At 38.3% G+C, this 24,116-nt stretch overlaps 1 protein-coding gene across 6 annotated transcripts in view; it reads left to right on the top strand.

The window, feature by feature from the left end:
• GRM1 (glutamate metabotropic receptor 1) overlaps window positions 1-24,116 on the top strand; it is a 187,213-nt gene that overhangs the window by 126,846 nt on the left and 36,251 nt on the right. For all 6 annotated transcript variants that reach the window (XM_071433171.1, XM_071433179.1, XM_071433189.1 and 3 more), the window contains exons 5-7: window positions 11,248-11,494; window positions 17,662-17,830; window positions 19,718-19,844. In XM_071433171.1, the coding sequence (XP_071289272.1) occupies window positions 11,248-11,494; window positions 17,662-17,830; window positions 19,718-19,844 (543 nt within the window). The remainder of the gene's footprint in view (window positions 1-11,247; window positions 11,495-17,661; window positions 17,831-19,717; window positions 19,845-24,116) is intronic.

Here is a 24,116-nt window from a genome sequence, read left to right as displayed (position 1 = left end):
AAGGTTATATAGCTACCTAAGGGAGAGGGGAAGACTCATGATTGGGATTTCTTTCTTTTAATTGTTTCTCCCCAGGAGTTCAGGTCATGTAGAAAATGGTGTCTGTGGGATCCTGTTCTTAGGGAATCTTGGTCAGGATCCACATGGCACTGGGAGAAGGCTGTGAAGAAAGCAAAAGATGAAGGCAGATCCAAGGTCTCTGTGATAATAACTAGATTAAATAATATTAGGATTAAATTGGTGCCTGAGGCCTTGGGCATTTGTGGGACCTTGTGGTCTTGTGGGGCCTTGGTGCCTGAGGCCTGAGGCCATGGACATTTGTGGGACCCTGCAGAGTTTGAGAGAGGCTCAGAGATAGTTTATTGTTGAGCTCTAACTGACAGAGGTAGCTATGTGACACACAGTAATAGCAACAAATTAAATCATCTGCTTTCATATTCCCAAGAAAGGGGACAGAAGAAAATAAGAGAAAATAATAAGTATACCACCACCCCAAAACAACCACCCAACAAAACCCATGACTCCAGATGAGAATACAGCCTCTGAACAGGCTGAGACAGATCAAAAGCCATTCCATTCCATTCCATTCCATTCCATTCCATTCCATTCCATTCCATTCCATTCCATGCCATGCCATGCCATTCCATTCCATTCCATTCCACTGCTTGCGAATCTTCCATTAAAGTAACTGTGCTGCTGCCTATGTCCTTTAAATGCAAAGGCTGAGCCTGACTGTTCAAATGCCTTTGTTGGCATTAAATTTTAGCCAGTTAATGAAATAACAAGATGGATATCAAATGCTATATTAGAATTTGAAATCAGCATCTTTGTTGATTACATATACAAACCATTCAATCAAAGAAAAAGATCATCTGGCATATTTTATTCCTGATTATAGGATGAGATATTAATTTCCAATTAAAATAGGAACTGAGAAATAATATGTTTCTGCAGAAGGTGAATAATAATTTCAAATAAGTAAAAGAACATATTGTGGTCATTTTACAGGCAGACTGTACACAGTCCAGCATTTGAGGAAAACAATCATAATAATTATTTGTCAAGCTCTCATAGTAATTGCTCTCTGTTTCAAAAAAAAGATGCTGTAATCACATCACATTCTCTTCTATGTTGTTTTTTTTTTTTTTTTCTAGAATGTATATGTAATTTAATGTTATGTCCTAACTATCTGAATTAGTGTAGATTTCTTTTAAGCCTAAACTGCTTCTGACTTGATGGAATCCCAAGTTCAGAATCAATATTTTATTGATTTCCAGTTTAAAGCCTTGAGTATCATGTTTGAGTATTTGACCATCATAAGCCACTGTATTTCCATGTGATTTCCTGGTCAGTTCCATGAGCCTTCCAACATGTGATCACAATATTTTAATCAGGGATGAACTTCCATAAGCTAGAATGCTGAATATTGATTATTTTTATGATCTGCAACTAGATGAAATATTTTTACAGCGTACTTGCTTCATGATGGAGTTGATTCCAAACATTTTTATTAGAGTGTGCATAAAAATGAATGTCCATAACTTTATTTCATTATGGCATTTTAAGTATACTTCTGGTTTGGCACATGACTGCAGCCACGGAAATGATGGCACATCAATACAAAGTCATGCTTCTTTTCAAACCATTTGTACTGCTGCTTACTTGGGAGTATAAGATACAGGAAGTGATTTCTTTTAAATAGGGGCAATTATTTTCTTTTGTTGTTTCCCAGTGTATTAATTCCAAACAACAGGAATTAAGATAATAGCCAAAATGAGGCAAACAATAACTTCAAAACTTAGCATTTTTGGTAGGTTTTTGTTATCTTGCTTCACTGTTGAACATTCTGTGAATTGTACTTCTCAAGCTGATTTCATTGAAGTGCACACACAAACATCACAACTATGAATCTTTTTTTTTATTATTCTTTGAAGTGGGCTGAGTTTTTTCACGTTGCACTGAGCTATACTTTGTAGATCCTTCTATTTCTATTTCATTAAAAACTAGTCCTTGCTGCAGAGCTATTTCATCAAGATCATTCCACTGAAAGCTAGGAACAAGGGGAAGCAATGCAAAAATGTCCTGCCAAACCTTTAATAGTCCATAGCAATGGATGTATACAGAAGGGGTTTCAAATGCCAGCTTGCAGGCTTGTTTAGAGAAGAAGGAATCTCAGCATATCATCCTCATAGGGTGATAAATCCTATATTTTTTGGTAAGAAAATTTCTTATGAGGTACTTTATCCTAATGGGAAGAAACTCAGAGGCTTCAGGCCATGTCATCCCTTACAGAAGCTTTATTAGGCTGATGAGCTTCTGTCAAGCCATCTGCTCTAAGTCAGTTTCTCCAGACCTGCACTTAACAGCATGTCCCCCTGTACATGAACTTGTGGAATTTCTCTGCTTGTTACCTAGTTTCTTTCTCCTTTCCCTCTTGCTTTTGTGGACTTACATCTTGCAACTTTTCAACTCTGTGATCAGTTTCTTCAGCTCTCAGTGACAGGAGTTATAAACACACGGGAACAATCTGTGTAGATTGCAAAGCCCGTGGTGTTGGAAAGCTACACCTTGCCAGGGGCAGCCTAATGAAGGAAGAGACAGCACTCTCCTGGGGCTCCTGGCATGCAGACAGATGTGCTGTTAGCATAGCCCTCAGGTGGTGCATTATATTTGCCTTCAAGTCCTTTCTTTCACTGCTAAACAACACAAGAGACAGAGTAGGAAATGCAGATTCATGGAGAAGGGGAAGAGGAATATTTTTCTCCAACACAGCTTCCCACTCCACTGATGCAGTTGTGACAAAGCCATACTGGCAATTACTGCAAAGGCCTCCAGTCTTCCTCCAGCCTCTCCTGAAGGCAGACAGGGGCAGCAGCATTGCACATCAGCTGTAATTGCTGGTGAATACGTAATATCTCACTCAGACATGGCCTGTCTGCTCATCCCTGCATTGTCCTGTGGCATCAGGCATGCCCAGGCCTCACATTCACTTGATTTTGCAGGCAGGACAGCCCTAGGAAGGTGACAGTCTTCTCATCCCCTGCTTGGCTTCTCTGGGTCACAGAAAGGAGACTGTCTACTCTCCTGGACAAAGGCACACTACAACACATCTTCATCATTTTCCTCAGTATAAGCATGAGCTATGTGCATTGTCACTTGCTGCTGCTCCTGGAGTCATATAGTTGTGTGAGAGTCTGAATGCCCATGCAAAGAGGCAGAAGGAGCAGAGGGGGGAGCAAACTTCAGACTCTTGTATCTGTTTAGCAAAGTCTGTAGACTGGGAGATGAAGGAGGAGTTAGATCAGTTTCCTTCTGTTTTCTCCCAAGTCATGTGGTGAATTCAGACTTGGCATAGGGCTGGCAGCACTGCTGGGTCCCCTTTCTCCTGCCCTGTGCTTAGAGACTCTGACACTTGCTCTACATCTGACTAATGAGTGAGTCAGCGACTAGTACAGTCATTTCTCCTCACAATGTTTCAGCTTCACTGTGGCACTGTTGTATTTGTGTATGCCAGACTTGTTCCAGAGTCTTTGACACAAAGCTCTTAAAGCCCTAATGTGCTTACATAACATGATATGGAGAACCAAGAAAGTAAATTTAATTCTTTCCCCACTTCTTCTGACACACAGGAAGAGACAAAAGGAACTTCTAGAACACTGGGGAATAACGTGGCATACTCACAAAAGCAGCAAGGAAATTGAAGACACTGGTGGTGTATACTATATATAAAACGGGTACTAATCTTCAAAGGTTTAGGTGTTAGATATCTGAAATGAGGGAGAACCTGCACCTTGATGGCTGAATTCACATTCTGGTTTCTTTTAGCCATGGAGTTGACATCTGTAAAAGATATGCTGGTAAAAATAAATCTAAAATCCCCAAATCCTTTTAAATTCAATATCAACTTTATTTCAAGAGAAGACATTTCATCAGTGATTTGAATAACTTTGCTAATGATAAAAAGAAAAACCCTCCATACAAATACTGCTGCAGTTACCATCTTGTTAATGCCTTAGAGAATTCTAGTGCAAATTTTTGAGGAGCTTTTGCTGAATACCCAGCTTTCAAATGGGTGTTTCTATTCTCTTCTCTCTAGTTTTATATAGAAGAATAGAAATACAGTAATCCCAATTAAAAAGCAACATTCACCAGATGTAACAAAGCAGTAGTATCTAAGAGTCTCATAGATTTTACCATGCTCAGAAAGAAAATAGCAGGGTGTCTCAACTGGTAACTGTAATTGTATCCTAGCTTTTCAGGGAAAAATACATCAAATGTAATTGCATGAATTTAATCTCTTTGCTTGGGGAAATAAAAACCATTTGAAGAATAGAAGCAAAACCTTTCCGATTTAATGACATTCTGAAAACAAAGTCTGAAACCCCGTGCACTTCATTTACTGCTTCATGAGTACTGTAAGATGTCAAATGTTTATCAGCATGTTTCAAAATCTGGTGTAGAACCTGCATTTTGTAAGATATTCTTTCCTTTTAGCTTCTCCTGTGAAAGCTCTGCTTCCTCTCTTGCCAAAAGGGGGAAGAACTTGCAGCTCTAGAGAAATGCATTGCTTCCTTTAGAGTGGCAACATGATGCTCCGGGGGACGTTAAGGAAAGATCTTTTCCTTAATGTATATAAAAATACTCATCCTTCCTCAGCCTTACCTTACAAATACAGGAGCTCTGTCCAGACAAACAAATAGTTCGCATACAAAGGAAATTGAGTTACCTGTTTCATCTCCTGCCTTTCTGATAGCTCTATCCTCTGTGCATAGGATCCCTGTAAGGGATCTCTCCTCTCTTTCACTGTATTTAGCTGCCTCTTGGACTTGCTTCCCTGCTGCTAGAATACAGACACCAAAGTGAGAAGTAAAGTGGCAACCATTGCACATATCCTGTTCTGTCTGAAAACAGAATAGTAACTGTTTTTCTGGGAACAGAAACCATAAAAAAACAATAACTTACCATGATGGGATCATTTGTGGTAGGTTGAATGAAACACATATTATGGTCTGTGTGAAATTTTTCAGCCTATCAATTCTCTCTCATGAAAATTGCAAAAGTTCTTTTTAATTGAGAACAAAGCAAAGCCTTGTTTTTTTCTGAACATATTTTGGCTGGGAAAATATGCTCCCCCAAGATAATTTTTCCACAAATTATTGGTGGTCACATTATATCTTGCACATAGAGACAGCAAAGTCATTGAGACAGCCCACAACAAGTGGAACCTGTGCTCCTGATTCACAATTGCTTGTTCTAGTCACCAAATCCTGGCCTCTTCCTCATAGGTAGTGAGCTACAGCTTGAACTGTCTTGGAAAGCAGGCGGTTACATAGGAAATAAAACTTCAGGAATTCTTCTTACTCCATATTTGACTGTGGGCTGGAAAAAGTGTTTGGATGTTTTCATATAGAATAAATGACTTGTTGCCTGTGACTTGGTTTTGGACATAGTGAGTACGGTAGCAGGAACAAAAGTTCATTTTTATTCTGAAGATGTGCAGATTTCATTCAGCCATACAATAATAATGAACAGAATGTATTTTTTATCAAAAAGGCGATGCAAAGAGAAAAAAACAAAAGATGCACAGGTTTTAAGCACACCATCATTGTACTTATCATATCTAGAGAAATTATAACCTCTGTTACTCATTTTGCAGTGCCTTGAAGTGAAATTTGTTAAATAATTTTGTTGTTATCTTTGAAGTTAGATAATGTAAAAAGATGTTACAAATAGAATATAAGAGGGAGTGAGCTGGCAGTGTTTCTAAAACATCTGAATCAATAATGGCAAATGAGTTAAAACAAATGAAAAAATATTTTATACAATCATAGTTTGGCATGGTTGTTAGAGGATTAGCCATTATTGAATGTTCCCATGTGCAGAAAGATAAGCCAGGGAAGGAGACTGACCTGTCTGAACAAATACCTTTGGCTGGAACTCAAGATAGTAAAGGAGAGTTTATGGCATTTGAGTAAAGGGGAAACCAACTCAGCAAGACTACAAGGATTTCATTAGGTTATACAGGGAGAAAATTAGAGGGGCCAAAGCCCAACTGGAGCACAATCTGGAGCACATTTTCTTTCCTATGTGTACAAAGATAAAACCATAATTAAATATTTAAGCATCTAACTAAAACTGTTCCAACTTTTCTAAGTAGCCAAATACCCTAAAATTTTACAAAAATCACCATTAACTAAGTTTTTTCATCACCATTAACATGCCATTTGGTTTCTAGAATAATCTTTAATTCTTACCTTTAGAGTCCCAGATTTAAAATGACTGGTCAGGTCAAAATGCTGACCTTCTGCCCTGCTCCTTGCAAGATCCTATGACACAAATTTGTTGTGGTTGAAGTCTGTCAGGTCTTCTCTAGCATGAGACACTGCAACATATGTGACATCCAGTGCTTTCCAAGGACATGCTATTACCCTAGCACCTCTCTACACAAACCTGCACAGAGGAAGATGAGCAAATTTTCTCAGAGCCACTGGGGGTTCTTTGATTTCAATGGAGCTTTTTAATTTCAACTCTGTGGAGCCTGACCAGAGTTAAAGCAGATCGTTAAGGGCTTTGTTCAAATGGCTCCAACTGCTGACAGGCTTGAAGCATTGGCCATCTCTGTAGGAAGCCTCTTCCAGTGTTTGGCCACCCCATGGTAAAGGCAGTGTTTGTTGGGACTGAAGGGGAGAATAAGAAACCTGCCTCCACAATTTGTCCAATGGATATGGATGTTTGCTAGCAGCCTGAGTGCTGCTCTACCAGTTCATACCCAGTATTTTTGGAGGGGAGCCCTCTTTACTCCTTGTTATACTTGCATAACCCATATTTGGGTTATGCAACCCAAGTATGGCAGATTTTTTTCATCTCATTTCATTTCATTTTGTTTCATTTCATTTCATTTTCCCGATAAAATTTTGCCCCAATTGTCCTTCCAGATTTATTTATTTTTTGCATAAATTAGCACTCATATTCAATGCAGCCATCACCCATGCTGTAACTTACAACAAAGCAAAAATCTCATTTGGCCTTCCTATGAAGCATGGCAGTCCTGTAAAGGACAACTGGAAATTGAGAAAGCAGTCTATACAATTTTTAATACCTTCATACCTCTGTCACCAGAAATGAAGACAGTTTTTATGACAGCTGGTAATTTTTTTATTTCACCCTAAATATTCAGCAGATGACCATAGCAAATGATAAAACTGTCTGCCTATTCCAGATGAAATATTGTCCTTTATAACAATTTTGCTGAACAGATTTTGGCTTTTTAAGCTAATCAAGAGTCATCTATGAACAGACTGTGTTCTTTATCAAATGTCTATGTTTGCTCAAAATTTGCCAACTGGCTAGATTCCCCAACCAAAATGTTTTTACATTTATTTCCATCACAAATTCCCTCCTGCCCTAACCTTTCTGAGGACTGCAAACAAGTAATATTTGGTGCTGAGTTTTATATTGAATATCAAGAGAAGAGACACCTCCTATCTTTACTTTTACATGATAGTTAACTCATGGCTTGCCATAATTCCAATAGCCCATTTTTTCTTTATTTCAGTTTTTCAAGTGGGATTTTCAAAATACACTCTCTGTTCTCGAGAGCACTGTTAGCTCCACACTGAATTCACAATAAAGGCACTAAATTAATTTCATGGCTGCTTCACAGTCACATCCTTCTAAGGACTTAGCTGAAGCTGGGATTATTTAGCTGTGAGATGCATTACAGTAAATGGAAAAATTAATAGTGATTTTCATGAAAATTTGGACTCTTTTCTCTTCCTTCTCTACCTGTCCTTCAGTATCTTTCAGCACTATTGGGAGATTTTTCAGCAGTGTGCAGCTAGGATGTGGTGTTTGGTTTTTTTGTTGGGATTTGTTTGCTGTTTTTTTCTTCTTTTCCTTGCTGGTTAGTAGTGTATGTGTGTACGTGCCCTCATCCTCTAAGATTTACTGACAGACACAGAGACTAAAATCAAAGCTGTGATAAAAAAAATGACCAAGAGTACTGAGAAGCTGTTAAACTTAAATTATTAAAGGAAGATTTGCATTACGCCCAATAGAAAATTAAGTATGATATTTAGGACACCTGAATTCTTCAAGGTCATTCAAAAATTAATGGTCTAATTTGAGTGACTTCAATTAATCCAATATTCACAGGACTTATGACTTACAGCTTTTCTTTGCTTAGTGAAAGCTAAGGTCTCTAAAATTAAAAAAAAAAGTAAGAAAGCTAACAAAATATTTTTCTATTAGTCTCTGTAGATCAATGATATTTTCTTCCAAGGGCTGAGAAACAAAGAAAAAAAAAGAAGTTTCACTGTTCAGGGTTCTGCTTTGCTTTTTGTTATATTTCAAAGACTTACTGAAGAAAAATACAACTTTATAGAGATGGCCAATGACAAATATTGTTATACTTTTGCATTTATATAAACTTGCCCTATGAAAACTTAATTGAACACTGTTTTATCTCTGGCTGAACACAATTACATGATTTCTTTTGTTTTAAAACTCCACACATTTCTAACTGATTGTCCTAAGTGAATTTTACAAATTCAAATGCATAAATGTATCAATAATTTATAATGATGAAAATGAAATAGAGTGGATTTTGACTCTGGGAAGTTAAGTTTAGGGAAAACATGACTTCTCATTCTGGATTTACTGAAAAATATCTTATTTACATATAAGGATTTTTATATTACTGATCTGGAGACAATTCATTCAGACAATTTACATGTTGCTTTCCACTACAATACAATTATTTAGATAGGTGACATTGAGGCAGTCACCTCTGTAGTGTCAGACTATATGCTTGCAACCTTAATTTAGGTTTTCATTCCAAAATAGTCAAAAGGAAATTCTTCAATCAACAACTAATTATTCTCTTTGGAGGTGTGCATATCATATTGAAATATGATAATCCAAAGCAGGTTTTACTGAGTCAATACACACTTAAGGGAGTGGCCTGTTTTTAAACATTGGCAAATCCTTTTACATTTCATTTTCTACCTCCATCACCCACATGAAGGCTTGCCTCAGGAAACACATGGATGCTATCATTATCTCCTGCCAGCATTACTGATGTTTATGCTTCATTTTTTAAACTAATTTTAAAAAATGAGGAAGATCTGAGATAAAATTTCATGTAGGAAAGGGTATATAGTGGGTGCTGTGCACTATCTGATTTTTGTGATCTCTTCCATAACTCGCTGCTTAGAAGCTTCACAAGAGGAATGCTGTGCCAAGCCCAGGTTCTTCCTGTGTCTCATTCACTTAGGGACTGAGAACAATTTCATTTTCTAGCTAGAAGAAAGCAGAATCATTGATAAATTCACTGTCTGCTAGTCCTATGGGACTAATCAGCTGATAGAACACCCTGGCAGATAATTTTTTGAGACTATATATTAGCATATACAGGCATACAAATGTCAAGCCATGCTGTACATAAGTGAGGGTGCACAAGCACTGGCATGCTCTCTGCTTCCCTGGGTGAATGTTCTGTCATCTTGCATACAAGAATTTTTTATTTTTTCTGTGTTTCTCAGCATGAATCTGAGTGGTGTTTGTTTCATGTGATTTGAATGGGAGCTGTGAACCTTTTCTCACAAAGAAAGTTACAGATACGTTGCCTCTGGAAAGAATTTTTTTCTGCTTTCTTTCAAGCTGCTCCTTGCTTGGTGATGCTGGTGGTGAATGTATGGTAGTGAGGAGCACATGAACTCATTCAGTCAGATTATGCTATATTCACAAAGCTTTTTAAATTCACCATCATGTCTGTTTGCTATGTTAAGCTCATCTGTGAAATAGTTACTGAGGCAAAATTTTCTTGCCCAGCTGCAATGCAACCCAGGGAAAGCAAGATAGACATGCCTGCATTTGCACTCTCTGCTGTCCTATGAATTCTCAACTGAAATTTCTGAGTTTTAGGGCAAGCAAGCTGAAAAGACCTACCAAATCAGAGCCTTTTCCAATGATAAATGTAAGGACAGTCTTCATAGTTTGATTTGAAAGCCATATAATAGCTGCATTGGGGTAAGGAACTATTTTTCAACTTGAAAGTTTTGGTGAACTTGCAGATTTTTACCTCCTTCCATCATATTAAAATGGCAAACATCTTCTCCAGCCTGGATTCAAGAAGTGCCAGTTAACAGCTAGTCTCTCACACATCCTACTTCCCTGGTGTACACAAGGTGTTCCTGAGACAAAATAACAGAGGCTGGATTGCCACTGCCTGTTAAACATCGAGTAACGTGGGAGGCCTGCAGATAAAAGCAACTTGCAGTCTGGAGCATATTGTCATTGAATGACTCAAGGGGAAACAAGCAAAACTGGAAGGTTTCTTACTTCCAAGCTGCCTTGGGCCCCGCAGCACAGGTCTGCAGTCCCTTGGGGTCAGCACTGGCAGTGCCCTGCAGCAGCTCAGCTGGCAGGAGGCAAGCAGGGAGCAGCCCAGGACCCAGCAGGGTCTCTGATGTGAAGTGCAGCCCAAAAACAGCACCTTCTGACAGTGCTGGCCCAGCTGCAGATCAGAGGGAAAACCTATGTGGGGAGAAAACCACTGCTGCCATGTTGTTTCTGATCAGAGGAAGGAGACTTCAGTGTCTGCTCCTGCTGCATTTGCACAAAACCTTAGTGTTTCAAACTTTGGCTGACTTTTTTTTGCAACCCCATACTGGCATATCTAGTACCACTTTTAACTAAAAGGATTGTTTCTGGTAACTGGAGAAGTGATGTTGATTTACATTGTTTAGTTATTAACACTGAAAGGGACATTGCTGTCTTGACCCTCAAAAACAGGAGATTAAAAAATAAAAACTTCAAATGTAAAAAAAAGTCAATTTTTCAAAGAAATCACTTTAAAAATTATTTCAGTGGAAATCTATCTTCTTGATTAACCTTTCCTAAAATAAATAATATTGTGGAATGACAAGGAAAAATTTTAAAAAATTACAAAAGATAATCAAAAGCTGACAACTTGATTAAATAGTTGATTTCTCATGAAGCATTTCACTTTTAATGAATTCAAGATCTCTGGGGTGGTGGTGGGCATGTGTTTTATTTATTTATGTATTTATGTATTTTATTTATTTGTTTGTTTGTTTATTTAAAAATCCTCGACTGGCACCTTGTTTATGCCTCTAAAGCTTTGTAAGAGAAAGAAGGAAATCCTTTTTATATATCGTTGTTATTTCATATCTTCATGTAATTTGATCTTTCTTTATAACAACCCTTTTTTTCTTACCATTGTAGGCAATGAGAGCTTAGAAGAAAATTATGTGCAGGACAGTAAAATGGGATTTGTCATCAATGCAATATATGCTATGGCTTATGGGCTGCAGAACATGCATCATTCCCTTTGCCCCGGACACGTTGGACTGTGTGATGCTATGAAGCCAATTGACGGCAGCAAGCTCCTGGAGTTCCTCCTCAAATCCTCATTCATTGGTGTTTCTGGAGAAGAAGTTTGGTTTGATGAAAAGGGAGATGCCCCTGGAAGGTAAAGAGGTTTCATCTCAGCTATTAAACCAGAGGGTGGGAAGTGGGAATGTTACTGTGCTTGGAGATGTAGATTTCTTTGGCTTTTTTTCCTGAAGCATGGACCATTCTTTCAAGCCAGGAATAACACTGGTAACACATGGTATCTTATATTGGGACAGGAACTACAGTAGAGCTTATAAATTTCTGGTGCTACAGGAGATGAAAAACCTTGTAACTCACAGACTTCTGGTGTGCAAGGTACTATTGGGTCTCAGTACCAGGGTTTTAGCATGTATAAAGCCTATTACAAATGATTGGAATTTAATGAAGAATTTACCTGACATGTTTTTGAAGAGAGGGCTCTAGAGCTCATCTATTCCAACTGGAGCTCTGCTGAAACCTTGCCAGAGACTAGTGTTGATTGGTAAGATCCTTTATGATCTCCTTAATTTGTTTCACTCCAAATAGAATCAGATCAGTCCTTGAATTTAAAGATAGGTCTGTGTAGAGCAGGACAAATAATAGGGGGCTTTTGGCAGAAGTTTCTGTGTTTCACTCATTTGGGGTCTGGTCCCAGCTGTGGCAGCTGCTATTGTTTAGCCCCCCCAGCAGACACAGGATGTACCCCAGCAGTGGGTAAGGCAGCACCTTTGTGGACTTGGATGTCACCTTTGTTTCTCTTATGGTAGCGAACTGGCAGAGATCTTTCCTTTCATTTAGTTTTGTGCGTTCCATTTTAACACAGGGATTTTTTTTCTTTGTTTTCTTTTTTACAAATACATTTAATTCAGCTGCTGAAGTACAAAGTCCATTATTAATTGAAACCTACCCAGGGATTGCTTCACTGAAGTTTGTTTTCCTACTGAGTTGTTGAAGTGCTATAAAAGGCTCTCTCACTCCATCTTTGGGCTTATTGCATAAGTGCATCTGAGTGCCAGCACCACACAAAGGAAGGGTTCTGGAGCAAACAAGAGTTTTCATGTCTTTCCATGCCTCCAATGAGTATTCATAAGACACAGTGGTCTTAAAGCAACTCTTATCTCTATTACTAGGTTTTATTAGCAAAACTGGCCAATATTTTTCTATTTTCTAGATTGTTATGGTTTTTTTCTATTGTCATATTTAAACACTATATAGGTAGGGGCATAGAATATAAGAAAATAAAGGTTGTATATAAAGTAACCTTACCCCTAAAGAGTTGTAGCTGGGCCAATTATTAAGGATTAGGAGCAGGCCTGACTTTAACAGGCCACAGCTGTAACCAATAAGAAGAAGAGTGCTTTAAAAGAGTGGATTGGTTGGTTAAGGGGGAGCTGGAGTCCATTGGCTACTGTGAGAAGAAGGAAGAGTCAGTGCTTAGAGGAGCTGCCCATAGGAAACATCAAGGAGGTATGAAACTCTTGCACGAAGGAGAAAACAATATGGAACCTTTGCAATATAATGACAACATATATACATTTAAACAGTTTGTTACATTTAATTAGTAACAAAAAACTAGTCAGTTTGGTCTTGTTGAGCATTGACTTCAGAATTTTTTAGTTGAAGATACAGATGAGTTGAGGTTAGACTTTGAAAGTAAAGCAAGAAATTCCCTTACATTTGACCACATACGTATCATCATAAATGCATAAATCAAGTCTTTGCACATATAATTTAGATAATACAGAGAAATTACTGCTTAGTGTAGCTTTATGCTTTTTGAATGCTATTTGTGTCCATAAAAGCATTACTCTAGCTTTGCACATGCTATGTTTTCTGTCTGTTAGCTATTTGATTTGATGTTTAGATGTAATTTTCCAATTTTAGCCTAATTCTGATTTATTATTTTGTCACCCAAGAGCATTTCCACAACTCTCATCAGTACCAAGCATAAAATTAGATTGAACAGTTGCTGAATTTAAAACATAAGAGAGTTTATACCAGGATATTCCTCTGAGTATGCCAGAATGATAGAATTTATTCCATCCATCATTTTTGTCTATAACAAAGTTCATTTTTCTTGATTCCCTGGCCTACTTAGAATTTGATAGGTTATTTTAGGTAGGGAATTTTTTTGTTATTGATCCTCATTTATATTTTCACAGTTGTAGCTAGCAAGTTTGGGCAAGGAAATTCAATTAACCTTTTTGTTATTCATTCTGTAATCCTTGAATCAATCTGTGGCATTTATAACATGGGCAATATCGTATCAGAGAATTGCTGTGTGTATATGAACTGTGACCTGCATAGTCCGTCAGATCCTTGTATGGCAGCAGCAGTTTAACAGACTCATCTGTAGCTTCAGACGGCTGTAGTGCTTCCACAGCTTTGTGTGGAAAGTCTCTTCATGCATCAGTGAACAGACCATAGCACTGTGTCAATTCCCAGGAGTTTTTGTACCTTAGCAAAATGGACCACATACAGAACCTAAATATAGCCAAGTCAGTCTGCTATGAAATTTCTTTGTTTTTTGGCTTCTCTATGCAAGTGCAAGAATGTCACACAAGTGTGTAAAATGTTTTTACACATCTTGTCCTCAAATCACGTGAACAAATCAACTTCCCAAGGTGAAATAATATTCTTCTTAGAAGGCAGCAAACTTTCTCATAATTTTCAAAATCTGTGAGGTTCTTTGAGCAGTTGACTCCCACAAAATCTTAATTGTCATCATGATGAGCAGAGAAGATAGAGTTGCCTATAATTATGTTAGTGTGGCGCTCCCATAATCTTCTGTTTTGAAACCCATACAGCTTCATGAAACCTTAACCATTTGTTTAGACGCAACTCTTTTTCTATCTCGGGCTCAATTCATTGTTTCAAGGTTTTTATCAAAATGAGATTGGAAAACACAAAGTGTGTATTTCTTCTGTGAAGAATCTTTTCTTTGAATATCTCTTATGCAGAAATACAAAGGAAACTTTTATTGGAAGGGCACAAATGCAGTCATTTAGCTGGCTGCACTGCCTCTGAGAAAAAATGACATGGATATAACTCTGGAAACTCAGCTGTCTGTGCTCTCTATACTGTCATTAAGAACATGCTGGTAAATTTACTGCACTTTTTACTTTCATTGAGTAGCTCCCATTTACTTCCTCTGTAGCAATCACATCACTCAAATTTCCAGAAATGGCTGGAGAAGGTGTGAAGGATGCAATAGTCAACACAACATCCTTCTCTGGAATAAGACATATCTTTTAGCTCTGGTCTATTTTAGGTAATTGCCTCCTTTTATCTTGTGGTTGGTATGAAGAACCTTTCCTCTCCAGAGCAAATGATTTGCATAGACCTCTGACCATAAAATGCTTTGTGACAACAGGCAGGAGAACTTTCAGCCTCAACAATGAACCTTTGATATGTGGAGAACTGCTGAGGTTCACAAACTAAGACAAAAGTTTCACCTAACTAACATTTCATCTTAACTAGACTTGGACTTAGAACCATGTAAGTCTATTTAGTTCAAAATTTCCAACAGCTGTTCAGGCTTCAGTCATGACAACGCTACCTACCCCAGTGCTTTGAATGAATAATCAAATTTTGCCTTATGCAAGGCCTTCAAACTTGTGTGTAAACAATTTTTTTTCAAATATGCATTTTTATTTCAGAGTTTGGATTAATGGGTGGTTATTTCATCCATTTACATCCCAGCATTGCTCAGCATCTCTTTTCCCTCCTGTCCTTCAGGATAGCAAACATCAGTATCAGTCAGGTATTATGGCTGTGGGAAAGGATAACTTCAGCTATCTCAGATTAACTGGAATAAGAGTGTGCCTGTGACCAGCTGATTTATATTCTGGCTTGCCTTACAAGTAACTTGCTCATAAGACACCATCTACTGGGTCACATTATTTCCCAATATACCAGAGAGCTTGCTCTTATGTTAAAAGAATGATTAATTTTTTTACCTGCTGGATGTTTCAAGGGCTTCTTTAAATGCTGCCATGTGTGTGAAATACAACTGCCTCCAAGAAGTCTCACTCTCTGAGAGCCTCACAACTCTTGTCAAATCTTCTTTTGGGGTCATAATTATTAGCATGGACACAGCCGAAGGTTGTTCAAGTTGTATGTATGTGAGAAAGGGGATGGGGAGAGGTATTCCAGCACTGAATTTGTCTTTGCTCGAAGCACAGATTTTTCATTAAGAAAAAGAAGGAAAGGATAAAGAACTTAAGCACATCTCCATATACCAAGTGTATTTGCTAGACCACATTTTTCTACTTAAAATTCAAGCTGCATATCAAAGCTGCAAACATTGTACTACAACTTGTCATAACGCAAGGCTGTGTAAGAGCTTTTAATCTACATACTTTATTCTTTGACAGGTAACCTATAGGAAAGGGAATAGTTTACAAGAACACAGGAGAACCTCTTAATTGATATTGCATTGTCACTCTGTGCCTTGTGATGTATTTTTGTAAAAATGAAAAAAGTATGTGGGCTCAAAAATTCCATTAAGGGAATGTGAGGTTTTAGCAATCTTTTATTCCCCTTCCCGAATTAATTTTCCAGCCCAGAGTAACTGATTTTGTGTCAGTTTAATATAAGGTCAAACTGAAATCCAAGTACATTTTCCTTGCTAGGAAGAGGAATGCTCATTTCTACTGAGCTTTACTCCTGTCTGTTGAGCATCCATTATGAAATGCCTGACTTTCACTGCTTCTTGTTATCCTGATTCTTCACAAGCCTGGAAACAGCATTTCTTTTTTTAGGCACTTCCTTTAGTGTTAGAGCTGGGATATGAGAAGCAATTGTTCTCCAATGAATTTGAAATTGACCCGTTTCCTAAGCAATGCCTTGATTAGTGGCCAATTCCCAACCAATGGAGCTGCCTCCTGCTTGGAGCTCCATTGAACTCAGTGGCAGGGTTCCTTTTCACACGTGATTCAATGGAGCTCTGCAGTGGCACTGGCATTATCTGAGCATGCGTATTTGCAAAACTGAGGTCTAATTACAGCTGTAAATAAGCATTTCTTCAAATCATCTTCAACAAAGACTTAGTTAGGAAAATTACTCTGTTCTACTCTAGAGAATAATTCTAGCACCTCTTCCCTCTGTGAAGTGCAGAGAGAGTTGAAATTTTGCATATTTGAACCTCAAAATGGAAAAGAAACAAATGGATGTCTCTCTTTGCTCACAACCAAACATCTCAATTTTATTTATGGCTTGTACGTTGCCTACCTTGCCTTTCATTCTTAATGCATGTACAGATTAGCAACGCCCATTATAAACAAAAGATTTTTTTTTTCTCTGGAGACTGAGACAATCCAGTACAGAAGAGCAAGGCAGTAAATCCCAGGCTTGGAAAATATAAGATGCTTTATTTTCAGCTTTAATGCTGATTTCTTGTTCTCAGTGCTCTTTCTCTTGTCATTTATTAAACAAAGTCCTCCCCCTTCCCATCTTAAGAGACCAGGATGTGGGTTTAGCCTCTTTTGTGGTTCTTCCTCTCTGTACATGCTCCAACATTCATTCTTCCATTCTTGCTTATTTTCTACTAAGAATCAAGTTACATTCTGTGGGTAAAAGAATGAATATAATAAATATCAAGAAGGGATGCACACACCTCAGGTCCAACACACCGAAGGCAATGGGGCAGGCTGGATGTTTATTGTAGCAGTTTTTTATGCTTCCCTTACCTTAGCCTTGGGAAGTGCTCTCCTCCTTGCCTAGGGTGAGAAGTAAATGTTGAGACTGAGGTGCTAACTTTTCCTGACAGGATCACTGGGCTGCATGAAATGAATGGTCGAATTTAGAGCTTACAGCTAACTTACGGCAAACCAGTTCGATTGGTCTGAGCATTTCTGCTTAAGAGCTCCCAGCAAGGGCTATATTTTACAACCAACCTGCACGGAGACACAAAGTGAAGGTTAAAGAAGTTCTCACAAATTATTTGAACTAGCAGCACCCAGACATTGCCTACACATGCATCTTCAGCAGAGTTTACTGTCTTTGGTGTACAGTTCTTCCTGGACACGCAACTTTTTAGCCATAATTTTATGCAAGGAAGGCAGGCAATCAGCATTTGTGTGCAAATCGGAGCTGACACTTCCTGTGATTCTGCTGCAAATCCTAAAGGATTTTGGGTTTTTGTGAAACAGAAGTCCCTGGAATTAGGGGATAACTTGAATATTTAGAGGCAGAAGAAGAAGAGCAAGGTAAATTTATGTCCTTTATGTTGCAGAACGGTGACTCATTGTTTTTTCCTTGCAGATATGACATCATGAACCTGCAGTACATAGAGCCCAACCGCTACGACTATGTCCTCGTTGGGACCTGGCACGAGGGCGTGCTCAACATTGATGACTACAGGATTCAGATGAATAAGAGCGGAATGGTCCGGTCAGTGTGCAGCGAGCCTTGCCTGAAGGGCCAGATCAAGGTGTGCCTCAGACACTTACTTTCTGCTGTAGAAATAGGAATATCCAGTCAGTGTTTTTTTCCTAAACCCAAGCAAGCTCCTTTCCAGCCAATGGGTAGGACTTCCTTTCCTTCAGGAATGCCAAAATGATAGAATCCTAGACTAATATCTTTCTTTAACAACAGCATATACAGGCCCATGTTTTCTAAAATTACCCGTTGTACAGATGCAGAATCTTCTAGTGTGACAGAATTTGAGTTTCACCTTATGTGAGAAAGATTTTCACTTAGTCATTGCCTACAACATTCAGTGGCTGTGATTCACCTGGGGGCTGATCTTGAAAATATTGTGACCCACAGGAGTCCAGTATTTTGTTCCAGCAGTTACACCTGCAAGGAAAAGTTGAAAAAAAAATTCCAACAAGCCCCATGCCTATTTATATCTCATGTTCACAACAGGATGTATGGAAACACAAATGAAATAACTCTGTTTTCACCAAACAGTAGCACTTGCATCAGGCTACAAATAATTTGTTACCAGTCATGTCTGGATGATATAAAGACATGTTTCACCACTCTCAGAATGGTATGGATGCATTAAGTTTAAAATGGCATGAAGCCATTCAGCAAAATCTCCTTAGAGTAGACTTCCCTTTCTATTTTCATTTAATAAGCACATTTGCTGCTTTTTATTTCTATATTGCTACTCTAAAGAATAAGCAACTGATGATTTGGCAAAGGCACAGTGACAATCTCCAACATCTTGGAGGAGAAACATTATTGGTATTTACCACCCTCCAAAACATCTTTTTTCTGTTTTTGAGGTTGTGCAGTTTGTGTATGTGTGTATATGTAAACACTATGCATAAAAAATGCCAGCTTCAGCTCTTCTTGAAGCCTATTGGACTCTCTCCACAGACTGCATGAGGAAATGTTAAACAAACAAAAAAAAAAAGCCCAGAAAGCTAGTATTCAATAAAACAAAATTTTGCATTTCATTACTGTACTCATCTCTGCATATAGATGGATAGGAAGACCTGGAAGAAAAGACTGGATTTCTCCTTCCTGGCAAACAAGGACAGAGTTTTTGTCAGAGCCCTAGGAGCCAGAGATATCCTTAATCTTTCTTTCAGCCTCAGGGTAATGAAACTAGGAATCAAGACAAAGAAATAATCTTTTCAGCATTGGATCATGACATTTAGCAGCCCTCACAGCAAAGAAAGAAAGTTTTCAGGGACATTTGTCCCTAAAAGAGCTGCTGTGAAGCATGAGGTTGGTCACTGCTTGCTTTTTATTTTTTTTTCTGCTAAAACCCAATAGATCCTTTTAGCAGGATGTTTTTTAATTTGTTCTTATTTTAATTTCTATTTTCACTTGTGTAATGAACCCCAAGGAGACTTCCAAATCAATTGGAATGTATGTTTATGTGAATGTGCTTGTGTGTACATGTATAGACATGTATTTATATGCATTAATTACTCCTGATTCTAACCTTTGAATTTGTTTACTGCTTTTTACTATGCAATAGATATTAAGCATGGGCTGAGCTGCTTGTCCTGACCTCTGCCATCTCACAGATTAAGCCTCAAGTTTGATTGAAAATATGACATTCACCATGCCTCTGTAGAGAGGGAAAATGGTTTTGTACTTTTAACTCAGAACAGCTCTCCTCAAAACAAAATAAAATTGGCCCTAGAGGTTATCCTTGAAATCCTTAGCACAGATTTTAATACAGGGATCGATACAAAAACATGATTGGTGTTTTCTAGCTGTTTGAAATGTGCCATACCCAGGAATCCTGTCTTGTTTTAAACACTGTATTGTGTTATGTGTTTGCTGGGGGGTGATGGTGTGTGCCTCTTTGTTTTCTGATAGAGGATCAGAACCGAGGATGTATTTTGTATTGCAGGTGATCAGGAAAGGAGAAGTGAGCTGCTGCTGGATTTGCACTGCTTGCAAGGAGAATGAATTTGTTCAGGATGAATTCACCTGTAAAGCCTGTGAGCTCGGCTGGTGGCCAAATGCTGACCTGACAGGTAGGCATGTGTCCCTCCAAACACATTCTTTTCCTGCAGGACAAGAGGAGAGTGCTGTGTGCTGGACAGTAAGGTGGCAGCACGCAGAGATATTAAAGGTACATATTTGGACACATGTTCCACTGCAGTTTAGGGTGACTGTCTTTCAGCTTAGTGCAACAGCAGAGACAATAAAGACAGCAAAATTTCTGCCAAAAAGAAATGTTATAGTCTGTTCCTTTCCTTCATTCGGCACAAGTATTTATAAAGCTGTTAAGACTCTAGTGACCTCAGCAGCATTTGCTGCAATTTAGCAGTGACTGTTGCAAGAGTTCAGTGCATTCTTGTCATATTGACTTGATACTCTTTTCTGACCATTTTACCATGCAATTAGTAGCACTTTATCTGGGATTTCAGGACCTTCAGTAACTGATTACTGGACTCTTGTTTGGTATAAAGATCGTTTTCACTGGACCCATCAGCAAGAGGAATTTTAACAAAATCCTGAGAAAAGCTGTCTGGAATAAGTTAAGTTGCCCTTTTGTATATGCCTTAAATGAGTTGCGTGCTTTGGCACCCTTCTGTTTATTTTTTACCTATCAAGGTCAACCTCCACTTCTGCTCTGGGCTTTGCAGCAGCCACTACCCCCCAAAAAAAGCTACAACACATTGAGAAGCATCACCCTGACCTTAACATTTGCTTTGTATCACTATGAAAGATTAGAGTCACCTCTGCCCCATGTCACCTCTGCAAATCTTGGATGTCAGCATTCAGCAGGACATTATTTCTAGTCATAGAAACAATCTAAACACCTAGCCAAAGATCAAATGTGCAACTTAACACGTCTTTGTCCTTTACCATGACTGGCTGACAGATATTGCTGCAACTTTTAGCACATAGACAAAATCCTCAAACTTCAGTTATTTTCTTCTATAAGATACTTCAAGCTAGTAATTGAAGCCAAATGAGCTCTCAGAGCATGTATTTTGAGAGGGAAACTATCTACTTCTCCAGGTAAAAATACAGTATTAATCACAAGAGACCGGTAAATGTGACCCATTGTCTGACCTGGTTTTCCATGGAAAATAAGTTATGGTTGTGTCCCAGATGTGTGTGTGTAAATGTCTATTTTCCATAACTCCCACTCCCACCACCCTGCTCTGCCCGTGCTCTGGTATGCAGCTAAACAAACAGATTTGTCAGGATACAGAAATCTTCTCAGACTCTTCAGGTTTCAGGTCAGTGGGTTGTAAGGAGAGGAGTTAATGAAAAATATATTCTGTAAGGGCCCAAATCACAGAAACACATCTGGTATTAATAGACACAAAAAAATCCACAGAACCTTTCATACATGGCCTGACTATTTGAAAAGCCCATATTTAATTCCTGCTCCTAGGACATATCCATACACAATCAGGTTTTGCTGGTCTTGGAGGTTCACAGAATTGCTTGTACCAACTCTTCAGGGAAGAAAAAGGGATTTATTGATTAAAAAGAAGCCAGAACAAAAACCTGGTGAGAGATCAATATGCACTTGAAAGAATATGGTTCAGAGCTACCAGCTGCTCAGAGTTGCTCAAAAGGGGTCATGTCAAAATGACAGGCACTGCTGAAAAGAGCTGCGGAAAGAATCAGTGCTGGAAAAAGTCTCCAGGGCATGTTGCAATCTATTAACTTTTAATGAAATCAGTAGATGACCTGCTGATTTGTGTTTCTTCTCAGCAAGGAGACTGGACTGCTGCTGTTCTGAAATCACAGTAACCTCAGCCAAATGACAGCATAGCCATCGACTTATTTCCTAGAGAACACTGAAATGGCAGTCTGCTCCTGCACAGCTTCTTCAGTCTGTCTAATTGAAGAAAAAAACCTTCTTTTTTAACCCCTAAAATTGATTTACTTGAACTATACTACAAAGTACAAAGCTGTGAAAGGAAGCTGATGCTAGCTATCCTAATCTTTAGAAGAAGGGGATTTATCTAGATAAACTCTGTCTCTTGAACCTTGTGGGAGTCACCATTGGTATGATTTAATCTGGAATTCTCTTTTCTTGCCAGGACTCCCATCAAATGTGTTTTTATAGCTTGATTTTATGTGTTGTATTCATACCCTGACAGTCACCATAGCATCTAGACACAGGCGGTAACATATCACAGTGCAGATTGTTTTTCCCTTTGCCTTAAATCTTAAATGCTAAACATGTATGTGGTTTTAGACTCATTTTCCATCCCAGATGGAGGCTCTAAAATCCTTAATCCTTTTAAGAAATGTGATGCACATACTAACCTATTTTGTAAGACATGCTTTTCAAGGTGCTCATTTTCTCCATTTGAAATCAGTCTCTGTGGCTCAGCAATCATTTCATGACATTTTAATTTTATTTTTAAATGTACACAACTTTTTTAGATTGCTTCCCTTAAATATGAATGCAGTGAAATGGACTCAGTGGACACAAAGGATTTCTCACCATAGATGATGAAAACCTGACCTGAGAAATAGTCACTAAAGCCAGTACCTTAGACCTTGTGCCAAGAGAAATCTTTTATAGTACCAGAATATAAGATGGATGAATGTCAAACTAGTAAACTCAGTTTACATAAATCTTAAATAAGCAATAAAACAAGATAGGAAATGAAGTTTTATAGTCTTATGAAAAGAATCATAAGTTTTTGGAGCCAACAGTTCCCTGGGATGGGTTAATGACCTCACAAAAGATCATAGTATCTCTTATCGTCCTTGTGCTATGAATATAGTAATAAAAAAAAAATTATTAGCCTTCTGATCTTGGAAATTATTCACAGTCAAAATGCAGGGAAAATAGTACATGAAAACTACCAGATAGCTTTTACCAGAAAATTTTAACTGTGAAGCTTTTGCTCTGATTTTTTTGTGGTTTGGTTTAATTGTTGAGGGGGCTGTTTTGTTTTGTTTTGTAAATGCATGCACAATTTCCTGAGTGTCCTCCCCCAGTCTCAGTGGGGGTCCAGAGCCCACTTTCTCCTAGCTGGGAAATGACCCACCTTCACAGGTGCTGACAACCAACAACTGTTAGCTGGTAATAAGCAGCCTAGGGAACTTTTTGCAGTTTGTACAATATGTGGTTCTTGGGCTTGCTGGTACACAGGAATTACACTGGTTTAATGAAACATTTCTAAGCAAATCTTGCATGGGATAAGCTTAGAGTAAATGATAGGCTTAACTACCATGTTGGATCTGGGTTAAGCCCCTGAAAATATAGTTTAAAATGGAGTAATGTGAGTATGTCTTGATGTTGTTAAGTTTAAAGTCCATATTAAAACTTAACCCTTCCAACAATGACTGACCAGATTCTTGTATGAGAAGAATTCACATGTACTAATCAATAAGCAGGAGCTTCTGATCCTTAGTCTTTTATTAAATCATAGAGGAGCCAGCTTCCAGTCAGGGCTGCTAAAGCCAATGGCCAAAGGTTCACACTTCTAATAAAGAGGTTTTCCTTCCTATTTCACCACAAGAGTATTGGTTAGAAGTACGGATTTCCTGAGTCTTGAACAGACCATATTGAGCAAATTAATTTTCTTTATAAAATTTTCTCTTTGTTTTATAATATTTTCTTTATAAAATAAGACCTCTGGTAGCCATTGCTATAATTTCTAATGTTTTTCATGTTACGGGCGTATGTGAGAACAGCACCTGTAGTTAAGTCAGCTTGAAGACAGTGGACAGAATTACAAAACCTTCTTTCAGTTCACATGACATTGGCAGACATTAAAAGTTCAAGCAGAAATTTTCCATGTCAGGACTTTGCCTTGGGCTAATTTTTTTTTTTTAATTTAAACAAAAAAAAAATTCTCTCCTGTTTCTCAAAATGAGGTTACAGTAAAACTGTTCAACCCTCATCCATACCTTATCTTACTTCTCAATTATTTGGAAGGAAGGACTTTACATTACAATACAGGTATCTACATTAGAGTAGAAATATCTAGTGGTACTTTTTGTCACCATATGGAAAATGCATATAAATTAGGCAAAACTGTGGGACTCAGAAACTTTTTTTTCATAGATGGTTTCTCCAAATACACTCCACACTGAGGAGGAAGGGACTGAGCACAACTTTTGCCCATCACAACATCAGGGCCCCTGTTAAGATCTAGCAGCAAAAATTAGAGGAAAATATGCTTCTCTCACAAGCTTGCTGACATTACCATCTATTCCCTGCTCTTTTTGGCCATGTCCAAGAACTCAGGCAGAGTTTGGGAGCAGCCAGTCCAGGACCAGAAAAGCTGGAGCAGCAGCAGTTTGTAATGAAGATATCT

Source organism: Agelaius tricolor, unplaced genomic scaffold (genome assembly GCF_023055355.1).
Source record: "Agelaius tricolor isolate 1412-34295 unplaced genomic scaffold, bAgeTri1.0.p SCAF_1, whole genome shotgun sequence".
Classification (NCBI taxonomy): domain Eukaryota; kingdom Metazoa; phylum Chordata; class Aves; order Passeriformes; family Icteridae; genus Agelaius; species Agelaius tricolor.
This window is presented reverse-complemented; position numbering and strand designations above follow the sequence as displayed.